Below are 21,244 nucleotides of genomic sequence, written 5' to 3'. Positions count from 1 at the left end.
AAACTTAGCATTTAGTTATGAAAAAGGCAGTTGTTTAATGCTGTAATGGCATTGGCAAAGTTATAATTTTCAGGGATGGCATTGCCTCTGGGCAGAAATGTGAAAAAATTAATTTCTAGGCGGTACAAAAATATATTTCAGTGCAAAATGTCAGTTTGCAGCTGAAGAATGAAGCTTTTAAAAATATCTTCTAGAAAATGAGTTTTTCACACTATTTCCAAGCTTAAAAAAAAATTGGAGAAAGTGGAGGGGGCCTATAGATTTTTTTTTCCTTTCTTTATCTACATCCATGTTTCTGTGAGAGAACTGCTTTCCACACAGGAGTGGGACTGGTGGTCCAGCTGGTAGCTGTGGGGCAAGTTCCCCCCTCCCATTACACTGGTGCTTACCTGCTGGAGCTGGGCAGGTGTCTCTAAAATCCCAGGATTTGGTTCTCCAGCTCACCTTTCAGGTGCACATGTAATTTTTGGTAACCATCCTGGAATCCAACACTTCAAAGATTTAAAACTGGTTTGAATTCAAATCTGTGGGACTCCTGTAGCTTTTGCATGTGTGCTAATACATTGCTGGAGAGAATTCTTGTTTTCAGTCCTTCAGACTTGATGGAAACACAAGACATAGTTTGGTAGTGGGAGTATTTTTCTTTATATTTCTGGTTTCAGGGCTAAAGCAGAAAAACACGAACCAAAGGTGATTTTGAACATGGATTTGTTTCCAGGTTGCAAGCTGTAGTCTGAGGCACAATTTAGTGAAAATTCCTGGGTATGATAATTATAGATATTCCTTTAATCCTCGTGGTTTTTCTAGTTTAATGCAATTTGCTCACATCCATGGGGAAGTCCCCTTTCCACAATTTCTGCTGCTAATCCTGGGCATTGAGTTAATGATTTGCATTTCTTCAGTGTAATGTAACATCAAACCAGCTTCTTTCAACTCTATGCAAATACTCAGAAATTTCACAAAACCAGTGTCATTGTCTGAAATGTAAATCACCAAAAGTTCAGACTTACTTAGTCATCTTACACATGTCCCTAAGAAACTGAAATGCTAATGATAGTCAGCACTTCATCCCTGAGCTACTTGTTGATTTTTGCGTGATTTGGGTTGTTATTTTTTGGGTGATTTGGGCTGTTATTTTTTCCTTCTTCTGTCACCTTAAACTGGGATTACTCTTTTAATGACTTGTTGAAAAAGACATAAATGCCAGTGTATGAGAGGAATCAAATACAGTGCACATTGCTGAAGGCAGACAAGAGGCTGTTTGTTGATTGATGTGTGAAATGTTATGTTGCCTTGTCACCAGGGCTGTGGGTGCCTGACACCCAACATTTGAGACTGTCTTTGGAAACAACCACGTCCAAAGCTGCCTGTATCCTACCCATTTCACTAACCAGACAGGCACTCACCTTGCACATCACAGATTCTGCAACCCCTTCAGAGGGATTCTGTCACTGAGGAAATGCCAAACAAAAAGTAGGAGTTGAACAAGTCACCTTCCCAATTGGAGTTGTCCTTTCACATCAAATTCTCAAAGAGATTTGTGGCATTACAAGTTCACTACCTGCCTAATAAATTTAAAGATGCACTTTCTTCCACCACATATTGCAGTGGATTATTTTGTTTGTGTATTCTTCTCTCCTGGACTCACTTAAGACACTTAAGAGCAGCACTGTACCATGGATAGAAGTACACTGAGCAGTGTGTTCACCTGGTGTGTAAAGAAAGTTCTTTTAGCTTCCCTATGGATGGGCTGCACCTGCCCTTTGGCAGAATCCAAAATGAAGATTATCCCAAGGGCTCAGAGCGTGCCCTTCAGCTCCAGCTTTTATCAACTCCCGCTGTGAATCTTTGAAAGCATAAAAGTCTTTCTGAAATTTTGGATGTGGAGAGCTGCTGGCAGAGTATACTTTCATTCAATTTGGAAGATGCTCAGACTACTCCAGTGCTACAGATGTTTGTCAGGTTCTTAAAACCTTGCTTGAAGTACTTGCTCTGTAATGGAGTCAAGTGCTGCAATCTTGTCTTGCATTCAGTTTCAGTGTGTCTGAGGAAGTCACTGGAACAGACACCTGCAAAGCTTCTATAAAGCAAGTACTCTTCAAATTTACTAGGTTTGTTTGGGTTTTTTTTCTTCATCCTAAACCTAGCCATTTACACCTCAGAGCAGTTCAGAACACCAGCTTTTCTCTAGTATCTGGAATCATGTAGCACTTAAATTTTGTGCTTTTAAACTGCTGTGCAACTTAACCTTAAGGCGCTGGCTGCTTATACTCCAGGCAGTCTGTGACTAATGTGATTCCAAACCAAGTAGGAAACATTTGACTTCTCAGGTGGACATGGTTTCCTGAGCAAGATCAAAGACTACCTAATGCCCTTGATTTGCATTGAATTCAGTACCAGGAACAGGAGGCACAGCTGGTCTTATTCAAAAATATGACAGTACAAAGATAAATATAGTGTGTTCTGAATAATAGCTTAGCATTTATATCACTCTTCCAAAAAATGGTCTGTCTTCAAATCCACAGTTGCTGCTTCCCAACAGTCATCTTTACATCTTTAACTGCTAATCTGTCTGCTATCACATCCTTCCTATTAAATCATCTACATGACAGTACAACAGGAGGTTGCTATGGAGAGAATCAGCTGGAGAATGAACTGATGGGAACCCAGTGAGAGGAAGGCAGTGCTGGAAATGGGCAAGAGGAGCTCTGGTTCCTTCTTCAGAGGCAGCTTTAGTGTTTGGTCTTAAATGATCAAATGAACAAGTTAAAGAGCAGGATCCAAATGAGCATCACTGCCTTCCTTCACCTTGCTCAAAATTAGGGCTTGTTGTATGTAGATCTTCTGTACCTAAACAACTGCAAAGCTGAAGGATATTTCTGATGGAATTTTCTTCTAGAACCCACTTTAGTGATGTCATAATCCTTTCTGCCATCATTGCTAAAGATCAATAAGGAAAAATGAGAGTCAGACCAACTGCAGACACTGATATTACTTTGAAACTATTCCTTAAGTGTTTATTTGTGATGAGAATTATTATAAATTATTCTTAGACTAGAGGGAATATTTCTAAAAGCACAAAAGAACTGTGTTTGTTTTTCAGTCAGTGAGGCATGCAGTGAACTGTCCTTGGCAGCCCTGAAAAATCTACAATTCCTTTAGGATGCCTTGTGGTGCAATATGAAATACATAAAGTAGTCCTTGAAATGTCATATCTTAATTTAGATCAGTTCTAATGCTAGGAATAATGCAAAATTTATACTACTGAAACAAAGAAAGAAAAAAAAAAACAAAACCAGAGACAGTTTGTGACTGTGCATGATTTATAATGTGGAGCTTGCAACTCTTTTCTGCCACAAATTTATAGTTGTAAAAGTTAGGATTGATAACTGCTACACTTTCTGGTGTGGTTCCAGAGTTGAAGACCACGAAAGAATCAGATGTTTTCAAAGGCTGATAAGTCACTGCTTTCAAATGTTATATTAAACACATTGAGTAGGTTAAGTCATAGCATTCAAAATGCTTTTCTATAATTTGTCTGAGGAACCCAAGGTTGATACATTTCTTCTCTTTAATGAGGTTAGGATGGCTATTCATTTATTTTCATGTGATTGGCCCTCTAGGCAATCATATGGTGTGATCTTAAGCCTTTAATCTGTAATGCTCCAGGCTTCTGCAGCATGATTAAGCTAAAATTGTGGTTTGACAGGTCTGTGATTGGAGAAACCATAAAAGCAGCTCTCACTTTCAGTTCTCTGAGAGTTGTGAACTTAATCAGTAGTGGTGGGGTGTCTCAGCCAGCTGATAAATTTTCACATTTCCCCCTTTTGACAGTACAGTCATGTTTCAGTTTTCATGGGTTTGCCTTCAACACTGAGATTCCTCCTTCCCCAGAGCAAGTGATCTAATTTCTTAAGGTAGATAAATAATAAGGATTCTACACAACAGGGAAGACCCTGGGGGCAGCTCAGGAGCTCTCAGTGACTTGCATCCATTTGCTGTTTCTTCACGGACTACTCCCTGTTGTACTTCTTTATTTTGTAGTGGACAATAGTAGGAGTATTGCATTTGCACTGTTCATGTTCCTCTTAAGAATCACAGCTGTTGATGCCTGTGAATATTGTTACTCATGTTATAATTACCTTATTTATAGCCTTCAAACATGGTGGCTTTGATTCTATAATGATTCTTACTTTTTTGGTCTGCATTGCTACAAGGTAGAACTTTGATCCTTTGATTTAGCTGGCTTTGTCTTTTTATAAACATATTCTAGGGAGATGGAAATATTCCAAAATACATATTGTTGTAAGGTGTAGAAGCATAAAAATACTTATTGAAAACATTTTGGAACTGCTCAGAGAAATTGTATTTTGAGCATTTAACACCTGACCTCTGCCTTGATCTTCTGTTTTCATTATCTTGAATGAATGTCTAAATGTGACTTCTGGTGGCAAATTTGCTGGGTTAAAAGAGCATTGAATTGCAAAAAGCAATCTTAAGCTTTTTCTGCCAAAACAGCAGTTTTATGTTGAAATGATGACCTTATTATCAGCTGATTACTTTTTTAAGCCATCAGGTTAACATAAAGATGTAATATAAAGGCAGTGAGTGGAGGCTTTGGTCAAGGTGAAAATAAAGTGACATAATTTATTTTGATATGATTGTTTTACAGGTTGAAAATTGGTGTCCTCGTTTACCTTGGAGAGCAAAAAATCCTAATGAAGAAACTGATCAAAAAATGGTGGTAAGAACAACAATGTCCTTAAAAAGGACAAACATGAGAATTAATTCAGCAATTGTGATTCATGTAAAGTATCCTGGAACCCTGTGCCACATAAATGCTAAAAAGACTAGAATTTACAATTTTTACTCCTCAGTTCTTCAAAGTTGAAAGGAACCTCCATGACGTGTATAGCTCATGTATCCAGTCATTGTATTGTGCTCTTGCTGGTAGATTTCCATTAAAAGCATTTGTGTTTAAATTTATTAAATACTGTACACAGCTACCAAGAAAAATTACAAATCCACAAACTGCTCACCAGTGTTAAGTATATGTGAAAATGTCCATTTTTATTGTCCCAATAATATGGAACCTTTTTACAAAACTGCAATAATGGGAAAGGCTTATATCCATTTCAGGTTTGTAGTAACATTTTGATTACTCTCAGTTTTTTCCCATTAAATACTATAAGCACACAGAGTTGTTTCTAAATTGCTACAGCCTAATTATGTAGCAATTAGGTATTTTAAGATAATTTAAGATAATTGCTGGGCTGCATATGAATGCTTCTTAGATAATATAGATATAGGTTGCCTCATTTTTTAAAACCAATTTATCTTAGAAGAGTCTAGCTTTAAAACAAGTATTTCCTTTAAAATTTATACCCTGGTAATGTTTCTTCCTTTCTGGTGTAATTGGAGCTTCCTTGTGTTTGGAAGATTCATGATACACATAAATCTTGAGCCTACTGTTCTGTATTATTATTTATACATACCTGTACCTCATTTTGAAGCACATGAACAATACCAGACCTTGTATTGCAGAAATAAATGCATTGTGAAACATTGCAAACATATTCTGGGCTACCAAGTACTACTAACAAAAATAACGGTAATTTAGGTAGCTTAGAAGTGTCAGTTTAAGTATTTCTTTAACATTTGAACTAAAATCTTAACGTGCTAGGAGTTTTTTCTATTTCATTTATTTAAAAGAGGAATATAAAGAGCTCACATTTGAGCAGTTTTTTAACTTCTGGAAAGTGTGTTGAAGAATAACTAATGTTTGGGGTGTTTCTTAATGCTTTGCTGGAAGGCTGAAATTCGTATCAACTTTGATAATCTCTACAAAATGATGTCAAGGCATGAGGAGTTCAGGTGGATGATGCTGCGCATCAGACGGATGGCTGATACCTGGATTGAAGCCATTAAATCACTTGCAGAAAAACAAAATTTGGAGAAAAGAAAACGAAAAAAGGTAAATGAGAGCACTTTTGTTCCTGTCACTTGCTGTTATATGGGCTCTTTCAAGCTTCTTGTTCCAGGTGTAGCTTCAGAATGGAAATGGAAAATATAAAAGGCTCATGTTTATACTCCTTTCAAGAAGTATTTTCCTGTTTGAAATTCTGTTGCAATGGGTGTTTGCTTTACAGATAGTGTTACGTGTTTTGCATGAGTCAATCTTGGACTAAGTTTTCTGACCTCTACAGTTTTGGATAAAATAGACTATGTAGATTAAATACAGACTATGTTCTAAACGGAGAAACTGGGAATTTACTGCAAGCTGATGACACTGGAGTGTTTTATTTAGCCATAGGAAACAGCAATTGTACATCTTTGTTGTCCAAAATTGAGATATACTGTAAGTGGTGTATCTTGGTTTTGGATTTGAGTAGACTTCAAGTTGACCAAAACTTTGGAATGGATCAGTTTAGACCTCCTGTAATGAGTTCAGTTTTAAAGCCATGAGACACTTGGAGTGAATAGGTGTAGTTCATTTGATTTTTTTTTTCATTACCTTAACTAGTTAAGATAAAGCCAAAAGTTGCAAACACAACAACAGGTTTGCTTTCTTGCCTTGTTATTCCTGGAGCCAGTCCTGAGTGGCAGCAGCCCCATGTATGTTCATATTTCCACTCTCTCTTAAACCTCTTTTAAGCTCAGCTCCTTCCTGGAGATTCTCAGTCCTTGCATTCATTACAAAATTAAATTATTCAGGTGGAAGTATTGGCTTGTTTCCTTTGATTTTTTTTTACCATAGCTGGAATTTAATAGAAAGGAAAACTGCTGTAATGTATAACAGTTGCATGTTTAATGTAGATAACTCAAACATATGACTTTCCTTTCCAGATCCTTGTTCATTTGGGGCTTTTGACAAAAGAATCTGGATTCAAGATTGCAGAAAATGCGTTTAGCGGTGGCCCACTTGGTGAATTAGTCCAGTGGAGTGATTTAATTACATCTCTCTACTTACTGGGCCATGACATCAGGATTTCAGCTTCACTGGCAGAGCTCAAGGAGTAAGGAGATTACTTTCCCTTTTGAAACCAGAATTAGAAGAAAAGAATTGTAAACTCTTGAAGCTTCTATTAGCAGTATATAATTTCTTGAAGCATAAAATGAAAGTGATAATTCACTAAACAGACGATAAGATTATTTTCATGAGCTAAGTATATGTGCCATGGAAAGGATAATGTGTTTTCACTGTAGCTTTAGGCTCTTGGGACTTCATAAATGAATGTTGTAAAATTCCAACTAAGCAGCTTAGTCTTTAACATTCCAGGTGCTTTAACCAGCTGCAATGGGAAATGCTACAGACTAGCCTTATTCTGTGTCCTCTGCTTCAGTTTCTGCTGTTCTTCACTCAGTATCTCATTTTAAGATAAAGGTTTAAGTTCTTTAAACATGTTACTTTTGATGTAGTTAATTGCTTGTGTTAGGTCAAATTGCTCCTTACTCTTCCTTGTCCTGCTTTGCCAACTATTTCAGCACCAGACATAAAACATCTGTTTGAAGCTTGAGCACATGTGCTTTTACTGCAGCTTGCTTTTTTAAATTACATGACAGCATTGTTTTATAGACAGCTCTTATACTATAAAGCTGTCAATAGAAGGCAGAAATTATTTTGAATAATTTCAAAGCACACTATTTTTAAGCATTTCAAACATATCATTCTTTTGCTTAAACTAGACTAGATTTTTAGTGAAAATTAGTGCTTTACATTTAATAAATGTTGAGCATCTCTAGCATTTCAGTGTTCGTACATGGCTCATGATTGCAAAAGAGTAAAACTTTTTTGGAAACTGGAATTATTGGAATATATAGTGTTACTGCATTAATTCAAGGTATTTGGAAAGTAATGCTTTTTCATATTGCTTCTTTTTTTGTTTAGGATTATGAAGAAGGTTGTAGGTAACAGATCTGGCTGCCCAACCCAGGGGGATAAAATTGTAGAACTCATTTACATTGATATTGTGGGACTGACTCAGTTTAAGAAAACCCTTGGTCCATCATGGGTTCATTACCAGTAAGTATAACACTCACTTGCCCTCTAAACTGCTTTGTTAAGGAGCTTTTGTTGAATAACACATGTCAAAATACTGAAATAAGTCCACTCACATGAATTTGTTTAAAAGTGAAATGCACTTTTCTGTTTTCTTTAGCTTTTAGGATTAAAGGGGCTAATACTTGTTCTTTGCATGCCATAATTATCCCCCCCAGCAAGCTTGAGATTCTTGGATTCAAATATTTTTAATCTTAAAAATCTTAATTATCCGCTTGATAAATCATCATCTCTGCCCCTCTTTCCCTGCTTTCTTTACCTGCACTTCCCCCTCCCCATTTTTTCTGTAAATTAGTAGGTGAGCTGCGAGATTACTGCATTTTGTTGTTTAGTTAGAATACCAGAGGCATGTTTTGCTTTTTTATGTTTGTAACCACACTGGATCAATGATTGTGGAGATTTATCTGTTCTAATTGTATTGCCCAACAACTGCAGTGCAATTTTCTGTTCCATTCCTTAAGATACTGGGCAGAGAGTTCAGGGGCAGGTCTGAACAATAAACTGCAGTTATTGTTGCTTTTCTAATCTATTAACATCTTTCCACTTGAAATGGAAGATGAGGGTGACAAGAAAGAACTTTGTGTACCTTTCTTCACATCTGCAGTTTTAGAACCTCTTTTCTTTTTGTCAATAGCTTTACATCATTGTCTCCCATGTATTGACACATCAGCATCAAAGAAACCCAAATCTCAATTACTGATGTTGAATTTTCTATACCTGCTAGAATTAGCTGTGTCTCATGATCCACAAAGTCCAGTAAATCCTACTTGAAGGAAGGTATTGGAAGGTGCTCATGACAGAGAAACTGTTTTCTTTCAGCCTCAGGATTTTCCAGAGCATTGGATCTTTCCAGTGTAATTTTAAATGAGAGTACTGTGATCAACATTGCAGATTAGATTACTCTTAATCTCTTTTTAGAAGCAGGGGAGTAAATGGATATTCTAGTTTTTAGGAGCCTGCTAATAAAGATAATCCCATTTTCCACCGAGCAACAGTTACTTGTCTGTCTGCCAGATGTAATTGTCACTAGGAGATCACATGCAGCACTATGGTCAGGATATGAAACCCTTCCTATAAATTTTAGATGTTTCTTCCTGTCTGCTTGCTATTACCTGTGTGGTATATCCTGTAACAAAGCTATGGAAATACATATTGAGATTATAGATTAGCTATTCAATTTTTCTTTCCTTGTAGAATCATTACATCTTGAATTATCAATCTGTTTTACATGGATTACTATTTTGTGGTAATGGCTGGTGTTTTCCTGTTTAGGAGAGCAGAATTACATTTAACTCCAAGTACCATAAGTACTGTAGTTGTTGGCACTTCCTGGTAGTTGAGGTTGCAGTTGTGTCCTGGCTCTCATTCCACTTGCAGACCATCCTGGCAGCCTGGTGGGTGGAAGTACCACAAGTGAACATATCACATAAGCACAGAGAAACAGCAAAAACTGAGTGGTTTGGGAGTTTTTTTCCCTTTTATACTAAAACCCTCAGGGTTTCTTAGAGTTACAATTTTTTGAGGCTTTTGGGGGAGAAAAAGGTATCTTAATGCCTGAGTTCTTCAGCACTGCCTTTGATGGACTGGAAGGGAGTCTCATCCAGTCCATGGCCTGACTGAAAAATAGATAAGGATGCATTTGTTTTTCATGAGAGATTTTTGCCTCACCTTTTGCTGAAGACTGAACAAGATGCCCCATCATGTTGCTTTATATAGTTAAGCTTTTCTTTAAAGTGTTTTTCTTGCCCTGGTTTCTTGCTAACTGCCCATTACTGCTTATTCTAAGAGGGTTCTGGAGAATAAATTTCTTCTTTCTCTTCTCTGCCAGCCCCTAGAATGTTGTCTATACTGCTTTTCCTTCCATTTGCTTTTTTAAAGTACATACATTTAGGGGTTTGAGTCATTACATACAATTCATCTTTTGTATACCTTTCATGAAACTTGTATTTATTGTGAATCTCTCTAATTACATGAGGCTTTTTCTCAAGTTCAGTGTACGAAAGAGGATCCAGAGTCTAGCAGAGACTACAGAATTGATTAAAGCAGGGGAATTAATTTGTAGCTGCATGGATGCTGTATCCTATTTCAGGATCCTCTTCCAATCATTGTTTTTTCTCCCAGCATCATGAGTTATCTTACAAATTTTGTCATTAAAATGTTTTGAAATTAAAACCACAAAGTGCCTTATAACAGCAGAGGCATCCATTTCTGTTTAATTCCAATAAAATAAACATTATCACAAACAAAGCTGCTTTTTAGCCCTTGTTCTTTACAAACTCTGCTTTTTTTTTTCTCAGTTGTATTTTATGTCAGTAGGAATAATTGTTTGTCTCAAAAGAATATGTTTTTCAGTGGATGTGTGCAGGTCTGGTTTATGCAGACCAGACTCAGATAAAAATGAATTAAAATGTTTTTATTCACTTCAGATCAGAATAGAGTGGCAGAACAAGCCTCTGCCTTCAGAACAGTCACTTGGTAAGAGTGCTTTATATAATCTTTCTGGGTGAACTTGAGCCCTGAGGAAATTTTTGGTAGTTGCAAATCAGGTTTCTGGAACTGCAAGCTCGAAAGAATGACCCTGCTGCTTTGGGAGTGAGTATTTCTGAAAGACTCTGCACAGCTGAGAGCACCAGTGACTTTTGGTAGTATGTGCTTCATCTGTGGGATAATTGGTGCTGCAAATAGCAGGAGCACAGCAGAACACATCTCATTTTGGACTGCACCTTATTTCCAAGCAGAGCAATGCCTGGACGTGCTGGATTTTTCAGTTCTGAGGTGTGGATGTTTGAATGCAGTTTGTGTGCAGTGAATCAACATACAAATTAATAGTTTAATATAGTTTGAGAAGTGCAGTCTTTCTTAGCACCCTCATCCTCCATGCAGCACATAAAAATCTGGTATTTTTTTCATTTTTCCACAGTCTCTCTAGCAGTGACTCATTCCCATATGCCAACAATCCAGCTGGCTTTTTTTTCTTGAAATAAATTAATGTGACAGCTATCCTGAGAAATGAGCAATGTTCCTGCTTTGTACATGTTCTCTAGAACACATCTTTTTTAGGAGGTTTATTTTCTGTCCTAAGATTTTAAATGCAAATACTGAGTGGCCTGATGAAGTGGGAGAAGGATACAAAAAAATGTGTATAAATATGTCCACTGGGTCAGCTCTGTTAAGACTGTGCTTCGGCCCAATACTCAAGGGGAAAGAAAAGCTCCATTTCAATAATCCTGGGTTACTTTTGTCTGATTTTTTTTAAAGCCCTAAAATTGTCACTTCTAATGTGCTAGACAAAAAAGACTAATATGGCTGTTTCTAAAGCAATTTACTACCTACCAGTCCTCTTTTTAATTAGGTGGAGAATAGACTTATTCTGACACCAATTTCAGGGCATGCTGCAATTCTCTGCAGCTTCACTCCTAAAGCTAGGTGACATTTTAGGAAGGAAGAGTGGGAAAACTGAAATTAAAGGTATACCGAATTAGCATTTTAATTTAAAATATATCCCTGAGTTATAAGAAAAAAATACTGTTTTGTCATTTTCAAAATTAATTATTTCACTTTAGAAATGCTAATGCTTGTATGCAAAAATAATAAAAAAATAAAAGGCATCTAAATTATTAAGTTAAACAAATGGAGAATATGGGAGTCGGGTAGACAGTCAAGGTATTCCTACATATATTAAAATATCAATTCAGTATAACTGCTATCAATTGCATTCATTTCTAAATTTTAAATCTTTACCAGCTCTTTTCTACCACATTTCATGGATTAGTTTCACCACTTGAAACTTTGATCTCTCATACTATTCCTGCACAGACTCGCACTTTTTTCTGTTGTCTTTTTTTCTGACTTAGTTTATACCAAATCATAGAAATATTTTTCTTCTGTTTTCCTGCTTTCTGGTTTGGATTTCTGTTGCATCACATTGCCTGACCTAATTCAGAGACCCTGCATGTACTGGACATGGTTCCTCATATCCCTGTGAACCATTAGTGCTTCTTATCTTACATTTTTTTAAAAAAAGAGAGGCAACAAAGCAGAGTAGTGCTCCTTACATATATCTCTTGACAGCCTCCAGTAATGTTGCAGTTTTCTCCTATTTTTCATTCTCCTGTGCTCAAGTACCTGGCCAAAAGCTGTATGTTTGAGAGGAATTTTGTTTTAAGACCTGCCAAGAAATAAGAGGGCTTTTATTACTGAATGATTCATCAGTGCAGAACTTGTTTTGGTCCTGCTGGAGTATTTTGTGTGATGCGGAGATAATTGCCACTGTTGTAAAATATTTTCATTGAGAACAGTTGACAGAAAACACTGCACAGAAAATGATCTGTCAGCTTTGTTTTTTGGTGAATCATAATATGTTGTATATTTTGACTTTCTTTTTTGTTTGAAATATCTCTGTGAATGTTTAAAAAAGCACATCATTTTTCTCAATTTGTATTTTGAAATACGAAGGTAGCGTTTCATAGAAGAGTTTAAAAGTTCCCACTTTATTATTATTGAATACTTTTAGAGAAAGAAGCAACATATAAGTAACATGTAAATTTATTTTGAGGACTAAAATCTTTTATTTTTAAAGCTGAAAAATAGTTGGAGATTAGTTCTTTCACCATTTGAGGGCTAAATTCTTTCACCTTTAAATGCCAAAATCAGGTGTTTTACTGAACAGAATATACATATGGGCTTGGAGTATGGGAAATGTTGAAAACTGAAAAAAATAGGCATTTTTAAATTGGCATTTTTGCTGCCTCCCTTCTCTGCCACACATGAGGTCCCTTCCTTAGCCACATACCAGCCCAGTGCTACAATGTGCAGTGATAAGAGTTTGTGTTTATAGCACAATTGCACATGTTATTTAATTCCTGTATAAGTCTTTTCTGCAATTTTGTTTGTAGAGGGCTGAAGAATGGTAGACTCTGGAGCCCTGTAATGCACTTCAGTAGCAGTGGTCACTATGTGCAAGTCATTTCAAAGATTTGGCAGGCTGCATTTTGCAAGCATAACTTCTAGAATCTCTATTCTATAACATGTACTTCTTCATACTGACATATTTTTTCATACTGACACTTTTTCTGCTTGTCATGCACTATGTGCCCTTTCTTTTTCAAGAAATTAATAGGATTTTAAATAAAGGGTGAGTGTGATTCTCTCATCCCAGGCCCTCTGTAATCCAGTGCCAGGATTTCTCTCTCTTGTGTGTTGGTTGATGCAGGTAATTGACTTTTATGTTGTTTCTTCAAAAGTCTATGAGAAAATGTTTCATAAACAAATAAATGAGCTGACTGCAAGAACTCAGCATATTAAACCATCTTCAGTGCTTTTAGTCGGTCTAAAAGTCAGAATCTGGAGATTAAATACAATTCTCTAAAGACAATGTCCTCTTCTGCTCTGATCTTCCTGGCATGTGGCCCTTAGTTGCTGCATTTGGTTTGTGGTAATGGTTGAGAACTTTAGAAAACACATGGAAAATCCTCTCTTCTTCTGCCTAAATTCTACTCCAGAGCCCTAGGAAATGCAGGTGGCCACTGTGGCATTCCCATAAGCTCTACTTGGATTTTAAAGCATAGCTTCATTCTGTAAGGACAAAATAAGCTCCAGGGCTGTTATTTGAATATCTCATATATCCTTGAATTTGCTGTTCATAACATCTTTGTGAATGTAATATGAACAGAAATGTTTGAAATTAAAATATACCTTCAGTGTATATGTTCTCCACAGCTGCAAACAAAGACAAAACACATTTTAATTATCATAACTATATATATATATATGCACATTCTTATATATACATATGTAGTTGTACCTACAGTACATTTTCTTTCTTTTTCAGGTGTATGCTAAGAGTTCTGGATTCCTTTGGGACTGAGCCAGAGTTTAACCATGCCCATTATGCCCAGTCTAAAGGCCACAAGACACCATGGGGAAAGTGGAACCTCAATCCACAGCAGTTTTATACAATGTTCCGTAAGTACTTCTGTGTTTATGAATAATTTAGAGCTTTAAAAAGGAATGCTGTCATTGAGAAGATTTTTTTCATTATGAAAGACAAATTCAAAGTTTAATAAAATGCAACTGCTAAATGAGAGGAATTGTGTCAGTGTCTGTAGACTGTGCAAAAGCTCTGTTGTCCTTCCACCCAGCAATGAGAAAACAAAAATACTGAGCTAATATAAATAGTGGTAGGGATCTCTATGCCCTGGGTACCTGTGGAAAGTGGTGCTTGGCTTTTCCCTCAAGTATCAGGGGCTTTGTTACTTTTGCTTTCTTTAATATTACTATAAAGCAATAGATCTTTGAGGAACTTGCTAGATTACATTTTTATGAACTGCATTTCATCACGTTGAACTGAAGTTTGGAACTATGTTGGCTATAGTGTTGTATTTCTGCTTTTGTTCTTCAGCAGCTCAGCAGCACCATCCCTTCACTGTTTCTTTGCGTTCAGAATTCTAAAATGACTACTCAGCAAAAAATTTTGTCTCTACTTTCTTAGGGCTTCGTGAAAAAATTTACCTAACTTGTTTTCATTTATCCTCAGGTAAACTGACTAACAATTATTTGCCAGTAGTATACAAAGCTATTGTAAAATAAGTAGTAAATTTCAGCACTGCTGTAGATCTTTGAAGCATCAATAAATATCTTTTGAAGTGACCTAGCTGAACCTAAAAAAGAAACAAAACAGACACAAAAAAAAAGGTACAAATTCTCTATAAATTGGGTCAGATTAAATGGTTAGTGTGACCTGGTCTATACCTAGTCTTTGGCTTTATGGCAGTAGGCTCCAGAATCAAGGGATCTGCCTCTGGGCTGTTGTAGCAGTAATTCAGGTGTGTTGTCTCTGAAAGGTGCAGGGCAAGGGAGGCTCAGGGCAGTGCCTTCTGCTGTGTGCAGAGGCTGCTCACCAAACCTGTAAGGAAACATTTCACGGTGACCAGCCCACCTCCAGAGTTTGGCGCTGGTCCCTGTCTGGCATTAAGATCAGGGCTCTGTCCTCTCTCATCAGCTTTCATCATCAATCTTTGAAACTTTCCTGCTTTTCACAGCAGAATCATACATGCTGCTGTCGGGTTGACACGCTTTTGATTTCAGTTGCCCTGTAGAATTCTTGAGAGAGGCATATTTTGTCTGTCAACATTTGCTGTGCAAGTTTTTCCAGAGAAATATAAGTGTAGGTTGTTCAAGAGAGATAAAAGGCTGCATTCACAGTTGTTGGGAAGCAAGTAACAAAACATGTGGTGGTGAAATGTGACTTGAAAGTGGTTGCAGAGTTTGTGTCTGGATATTAGTAAGCAGAGCTTGTTTTGTATCCACATTTGCTAATATTTATTAGTTTATGTCCTAAATTGAAAAGGGACTCAATTATTCTTTGTTTAAGTTGTCCAGCTGTTGGGAAATTCAGATGTGAGGCCTGTTCAAGATAGCACCAAGGGGGATGATGCACTCAGTGAAAATAGCTGGATGAGCACTGGTGATACAGCTGTGTGTGCACTGCTCAGTCCCACTCCATGAAAAGCAGAAGAAAGTAAATCTTCTCTCTAGACATCTCTGTTGTGGCAGTACAGACTGCCACAGGTACTGTTTCTTGTGCAGAGAAAATTGCTTCATAATGAATTTTCCAAAGAGTATGACTGTATTGGAATTTTAATAAATAACCATTTCCAATTTTTACTGCTGGAAATGACTGTGGGTTTTCTTCTGCAGGAAAAGGGGTAAATAGATTGCAGGTAAACTAATTCTGAAGCATGAGTGGTTCCAGTGCTGTGGATTATTCAAAGATTTTTCTTCTTTTTTTTCCTTCTTTTTGTTGTTTGGTTTTGGTGTTTTTTATTTTTTGCTAGGTGCAGAAGAGTCAACATGTTTTGTGATCTTTAAAGTTTATATTTGTTGTTTTGTTCTCCACTGCAGAGATAGCACCATCTTTATGGGGTTGTAATTAAAAGTGCATATTATGCATCAGTAAAGATTTTATAGCAGATTGGAACTCTGGACACCTTCCCAAGATCCCCAGACTCTATTATGTTTTGACAACTCTGATTATAAGGGCAGAAAATTATCCTGAGCAACAAGCAAGCCATATTCAAACCTGTGGCATATTACCAAGTGCTTGACTGTTCTCTGAGTTTCCCAGAAGCATGAGAGCTTTTCCCCCTTTTTATGTTTTCCATGTTTTTAATTCAAATACCTTCATGCAAAATAACAGCCCTGGTACTTCTAAAAGTGCGTGATCTTGCTTAAAAATCCATCTGAGTGCTGCTTCCTGTCCGTGGTGTTTGAGGCATTAAATTCCACCAGTTCTAAGTGCTAACTTTAACAAAGGTTTATTTTTCTTTTGAGTGTGTACTGCCTTGCCTCTCCTTTGAATGCAGTCTCTCATCCAAAAATATGAAAGGATGGAAAAAATGCCCATTTCAGACATATTTGAAATGTGCTGTTTGCTGTGTAGAATTCTAAAAGTCCTTGGGTCTGAGTGGGTGCCTGGCTGTTGCTGAGGCATTTTTTTGTGAAAAAGAGTAATTGTCATTTGAAAGATGAAGTGTAATGGCAGAGGGACGTGTACACTGTGTATGGTTTCTCTGTTCTCCTGCATTATCCACTTGGCTGATTTTCAGGAACAAAAATGCAAATCCTCATAATGGCAATAGAATTTTTTTTAATAACTCTGGTATAGGTTTAGCATTGCACATATCGAAAATGCCTGGGGTGTTGTCTTTGGATTTAGGAGGTTTTTGTTTTGTTCTGTGTTCTTAAGCTTTTGAAAATGTGATTAATTATCAGCTTGTGTGCCAGAGTTTAACAGGAGGCCTAGGGAGGAGATCCTGCTGTTTAGTGCAGCCTTTTTCTATGTGCACTTGTGAGGCTATGGCACTTTCTAGAGGCAAAAAACCCTCATGTGTTGGAGTAGTTTTTATATAGTAGGGATGGATTTCCACCTGAAGCACTGAGTGTTGGAGTCCATCGCTGGAATTAAACATCCAGTCTACAAAAAAACCCAATCCAAAACAATAAAACCCCTTGCTTTTCATGAGCCTAAAATCTGTGTTTTGTAGGGGGGAGAACAGTGACTGACACTGCTGGAAAAAAGGGGCTAAAAATAATAATAAAAAACTATGAATTAGTTACATAACTTTTGCACACAGTCTTTTTTCACCTGGGTTGGATTGAAAACAGTTTTGCTGACTTCATTTGCCACATTTAAATATTTTATGATCACTATGTCTGGGTGAATTAGGCAATGCAATTTGTATTCTGATTTGCATAGTGTGACTTGGTAGGCCAGTAATTAGCATGGGTACCTAATACACAGAGAGTTGGGTGGTCGGTGTTGGTAATTCCATTGTAAGACGTGAATCCAAGAAATTTGTTAAAATTTATTTATGCCATTGAGCAATCTTTGCTTGCATCTTTGCTAACAAGCATAAATCCAGGGGGGTTTTCAAACTGTTGGTATTGTATCTCTGAGATTTGTCAAGCTGGATTTCTTCTGTTTCTTTTATCTCTAATAATAAAATAAAGCTTAGCATGCAGACAAAAAATATCATTACCATTGGACTCAGTCCAGCTGCAGAGTTTTGATTATCAGAAACAAGACAGAAAATAGCTGCTTACTCCAGTAGGCATATGGAGCAGGACTTAAAATTAATAAAAACTCTTTTGGATAATAAAGCAAGCAGATGTGTCCTTCAGTACTAATAAGAAGGAGGTGATCAGTTGCATAATATGTTCCTTATAGCTTCTTTTCTGACAACATTTACTGTAATGTAGCATTAACCAATATTTTCAAAGGTGCTGAATCTGCTCTGTTTGTTACAGCTCACACTCCAGATAACAGCTTCCTTGGATTTGTGGTAGAGCAGCATCTGAATTCCAGTGACATTAAACACATTAATGACATCAAAAGGCAGAATCAATCTCTCGTTTATGGCAAAGTAGATAATTTCTGGAAGGTGAGTTTTTTATACTCATATGCTTGAGTAAATTTATGTTGATCAATAAAATAAAGCACAATTTGAAAGTGTCCCATCTGTCTAAACCCATTAAGTTATTTTTCTGGAAATAAATGTATTTGAATAATTAAATTGAACATTTTGAAGTCTTTCTGTTAGAGAAACTTCTGTCTAGATTGATGTGGATCCTTTGCTATTTCTGTACACCTTTCTGGTAGAACAAAAAATATAGTCTTAAAGTCACAATAATTTTAGAAAATGTAGAAGGCTGGTAAACATAATGGAAAATTTAAGGTGAACTTTCATTAATCATAAGCAAACCTGGCTCTCAATTGCTTCTGTTCTTATATCTACAACGAAAAATGTGCTGCTTTTTGAGATGAAAATTCTGTTTCACGAAAGGCTCTAAAAGTGTGCAGTCTCATTTTATCTCCTGTAAAAATATCAGAGTTTTGTTTCTTTAATATTGCCATTATTGTATTTTCATCTGCAGATGAGAGCAGCAGAATAACAACACCAACGTTTGGTGATGTTTTCACTAAATTAGAGTGTATTGTGTTTCTAAGTCACAGTGGTCTCTTATTTTTTCACCCATTGTCCTTTTCTGTGACTCCTTCTTCCAGGCTGAATACCTGGAAATGTGTGTCTCATGCAGTTTTCAAAGAGATTACTTACTAGTATCTGGATTTCTTCCAAGTTACCTCCAGCTCTGTGTGCCCAAATACTCTGCATGCCCATATCCTCCATGTGCCTTCCCTCCTGTCTAAAAAGACCTTATTTTTAAACCTCCTGTCAGCTGAAAAGGGAACTCATCAGTGCCATACATAGGGCCAAACAATGTGACAGTGGGAGACCACCTGGCTCTCGCATTGTCTTTCCTTTTCTCTTTATTGGCATGAGAATATTGCTTCTGCACAGTTTTTCAAACCACAAAAACAGCATTCATTCTGATGACTGAGATTATACAGAATAAATTCTCTAAAGACGATAACTACGAGTAAATGGTCTATCTGTGAGACAAAGCAAAACTAAAACTTGATAGAAGCAGTAGAATGTTTGCAGTGGTAACAGAACAAGTAGAGCTGGATGCTTCTTGGCTACTGTGCTGAGAAAATATGTAGTAAATACATGAAGGAATTTATTCTGTTTGGATCATGGTATAGAAGGAATTTGTGTGCCCCTGGGTTCAGTCTCTCCTGTCTGCAGAGTGCTGGAGCAGAGCTGGAATCCTTTCTTCAAGTCTTTTCAAGCTTAGGCTCTTGTACTTTTACATGTGACTCTACTTACACTTTTGCTTGTGACTGATCTCATTATCAGTCTCTCAAGAACAGCAGCATACAATAATATTCTAAACTTCCTGACCTGATTTGCAGTGCACATCAGCAGAAGGACCTGTTGAATACTAGCTGGATTTAAGGAACAAGACAGCTCCTTAGTCACCAGGGTGTTTCTCACTGACATATATATCTTTCTCAGTTTATTCAGTCTGTATGGATTCAGAAGTGTGTATGGATAGTTTATATGCCCAGAGGGGAGATTTGTGATTAGTCTCAGATTCTGTATGACACACAGGATATTCATGGACTGATTGAGACAAAAACATGGCTTTCTGGGAAAGAATATCCAGTCTTGATTTTTAAATAGCACACAATGGAAAGGCCACTGTTTCCTCTGGTGAAGTCCTCTAACAATCTAACAATTGCTTTCTCCCTAAAGACTTTGCATTATTTCTGGTACAGATTTCCATGTGGTTGTTTCGAGTCTTTGTAGCAGTTATAAACTTTCTCAGCTGGCCTGATGATGTTTCTGTTCTATTGCCCTGCAGTAATGTATAGGTTGAGGTCAAAGTAACCCACAGTCATCTCCTGAAAAGCTGTATATGCTGAACCCCTGAGAGCTGTGTGCTTTCTAATCCTTAAAAGTTTTCACATGTTGGTTTTCTGTGAACCTTCTCAAGATTATTAACATTCTTCTTGAAAGGTGAAGGTTTGCAAAGGGCACGTGGGCCATACCAGCATCAAATCCAAAAGGAAATACTGTCTCATTTTTAGGCAGGTCCCCTTCCACCATTAGGACCTCTCAGCCAAGACCTTTGTATCATTTTTTTAAAGTGCTGCTTTTCATGTCACTGCTGTATTATGTCAGTATTTCCTATCTTGTTTTTTCCAAGATGTTTGATTTGGTATCTGGCCATGTTAAAATGTGTACTGTGTGCTGGTAACATTGAGCAGATTAAAACTGTAACTTGCAGATTGTAGCTGCAGTCATGCCCATATGCACTCACATATAAAGTGCAAATCACTGCAGATAGACTTTGAATCAGTTAGTGTGGGATTTCTTATCTGGAGTGATAAAATCCAATTCTTGTGATCAAGAGAAAGCCTGAACTAATCTTGTGTCTGTGTAATTTGCTTATTTCACGTTTCTTTCATTTTCCCTGTTCAGTGTTCTTTTCATCTGCCACCATGGCTTGTATGGAACCAGAGTAATCTATTTATCCTGCTCCTGTTCTTTCTACTGAACATGGCCAATTAATGAGAAGTGTAATCTGCACAGAGTACGTGTCACTGCTGGGGCTGATCAGTCATTAGAGCAGCACAGTGGGGAGGGGAGAGTGTTCCTGTCCCCAGACTTTGGTGCTTTTGGGCAATAGCAGTGACAAATCAATGGTTTAATTTTAAACCAAGCAGGCTGAAGTGGGACTGAAGTGTGCACAGGACCTCTTCTCCCTGGGGCTGTATAAACCACCATGGCTTTACACAGCCATGGCTATGGGTTTTTTTCTGTGCCTGAGCCCAGTGACGTCCATCCCATCCCACAGTGGCCAAGTCTGGGTACACCTCCTGAGGTCAGGAAGGATGTATGGTGCAGAGGGTGTAAGATAAATCTGCTTTATTTCCCTCTGGTAACTAAATCTGCCATAGGTGGGTTGAGGATAACAAACAGGAAGTCCTAAAGATTTTTTTTGCCACATTTCCAAAAGTTATCTTTAGAGGTGAGCTATGAAGGGCAACATTTATCAAGTGCTGGGCAAGTGTTTGTTGGGATAAAAGGTTTGGGGTTTTGTTTGGGATTTTTGGCAGTACTGAGGAATAAAGAGAGTCCTATCTATGCCAAAGTGGGGGATTTATAAAATGTGTGTGAAACCCATAATGCTCTCCATTATCAAAATTTACTTTAATTACAGACCATTTCAATTAAAAGAGAATGTTTGGAGCATTTCATGTTGCCTTAGCTGCTGTTT

General features: G+C 37.2%; 1 protein-coding gene across 2 annotated transcripts in view; it reads left to right on the top strand.

Moving 5' to 3' along the window:
- The window catches only part of MGAT5 (alpha-1,6-mannosylglycoprotein 6-beta-N-acetylglucosaminyltransferase), a 100,981-nt gene that overhangs the window by 50,451 nt on the left and 29,286 nt on the right, over window positions 1–21,244 (top strand). Inside the window, exons 6-11 of one of the 2 annotated variants that reach the window (XM_041473027.1) lie at window positions 4,673–4,741; window positions 5,813–5,974; window positions 6,847–7,016; window positions 7,889–8,023; window positions 13,890–14,023; window positions 17,867–18,000. In XM_041473027.1, the coding sequence (XP_041328961.1) occupies window positions 4,673–4,741; window positions 5,813–5,974; window positions 6,847–7,016; window positions 7,889–8,023; window positions 13,890–14,023; window positions 17,867–18,000 (804 nt within the window). Of the gene's footprint in view, window positions 1–4,672; window positions 4,745–5,812; window positions 5,975–6,846; window positions 7,017–7,888; window positions 8,024–13,889; window positions 14,024–17,866; window positions 18,001–21,244 lie in introns of both variants that reach the window. The other variant, XM_041473026.1, reaches the window with a different exon arrangement.

This window comes from Pyrgilauda ruficollis, unplaced genomic scaffold, assembly GCF_017590135.1.
Source record: "Pyrgilauda ruficollis isolate IOZ18807 unplaced genomic scaffold, ASM1759013v1 scaffold3, whole genome shotgun sequence".
NCBI lineage: Eukaryota > Metazoa > Chordata > Aves > Passeriformes > Passeridae > Pyrgilauda > Pyrgilauda ruficollis.
This window is presented reverse-complemented; position numbering and strand designations above follow the sequence as displayed.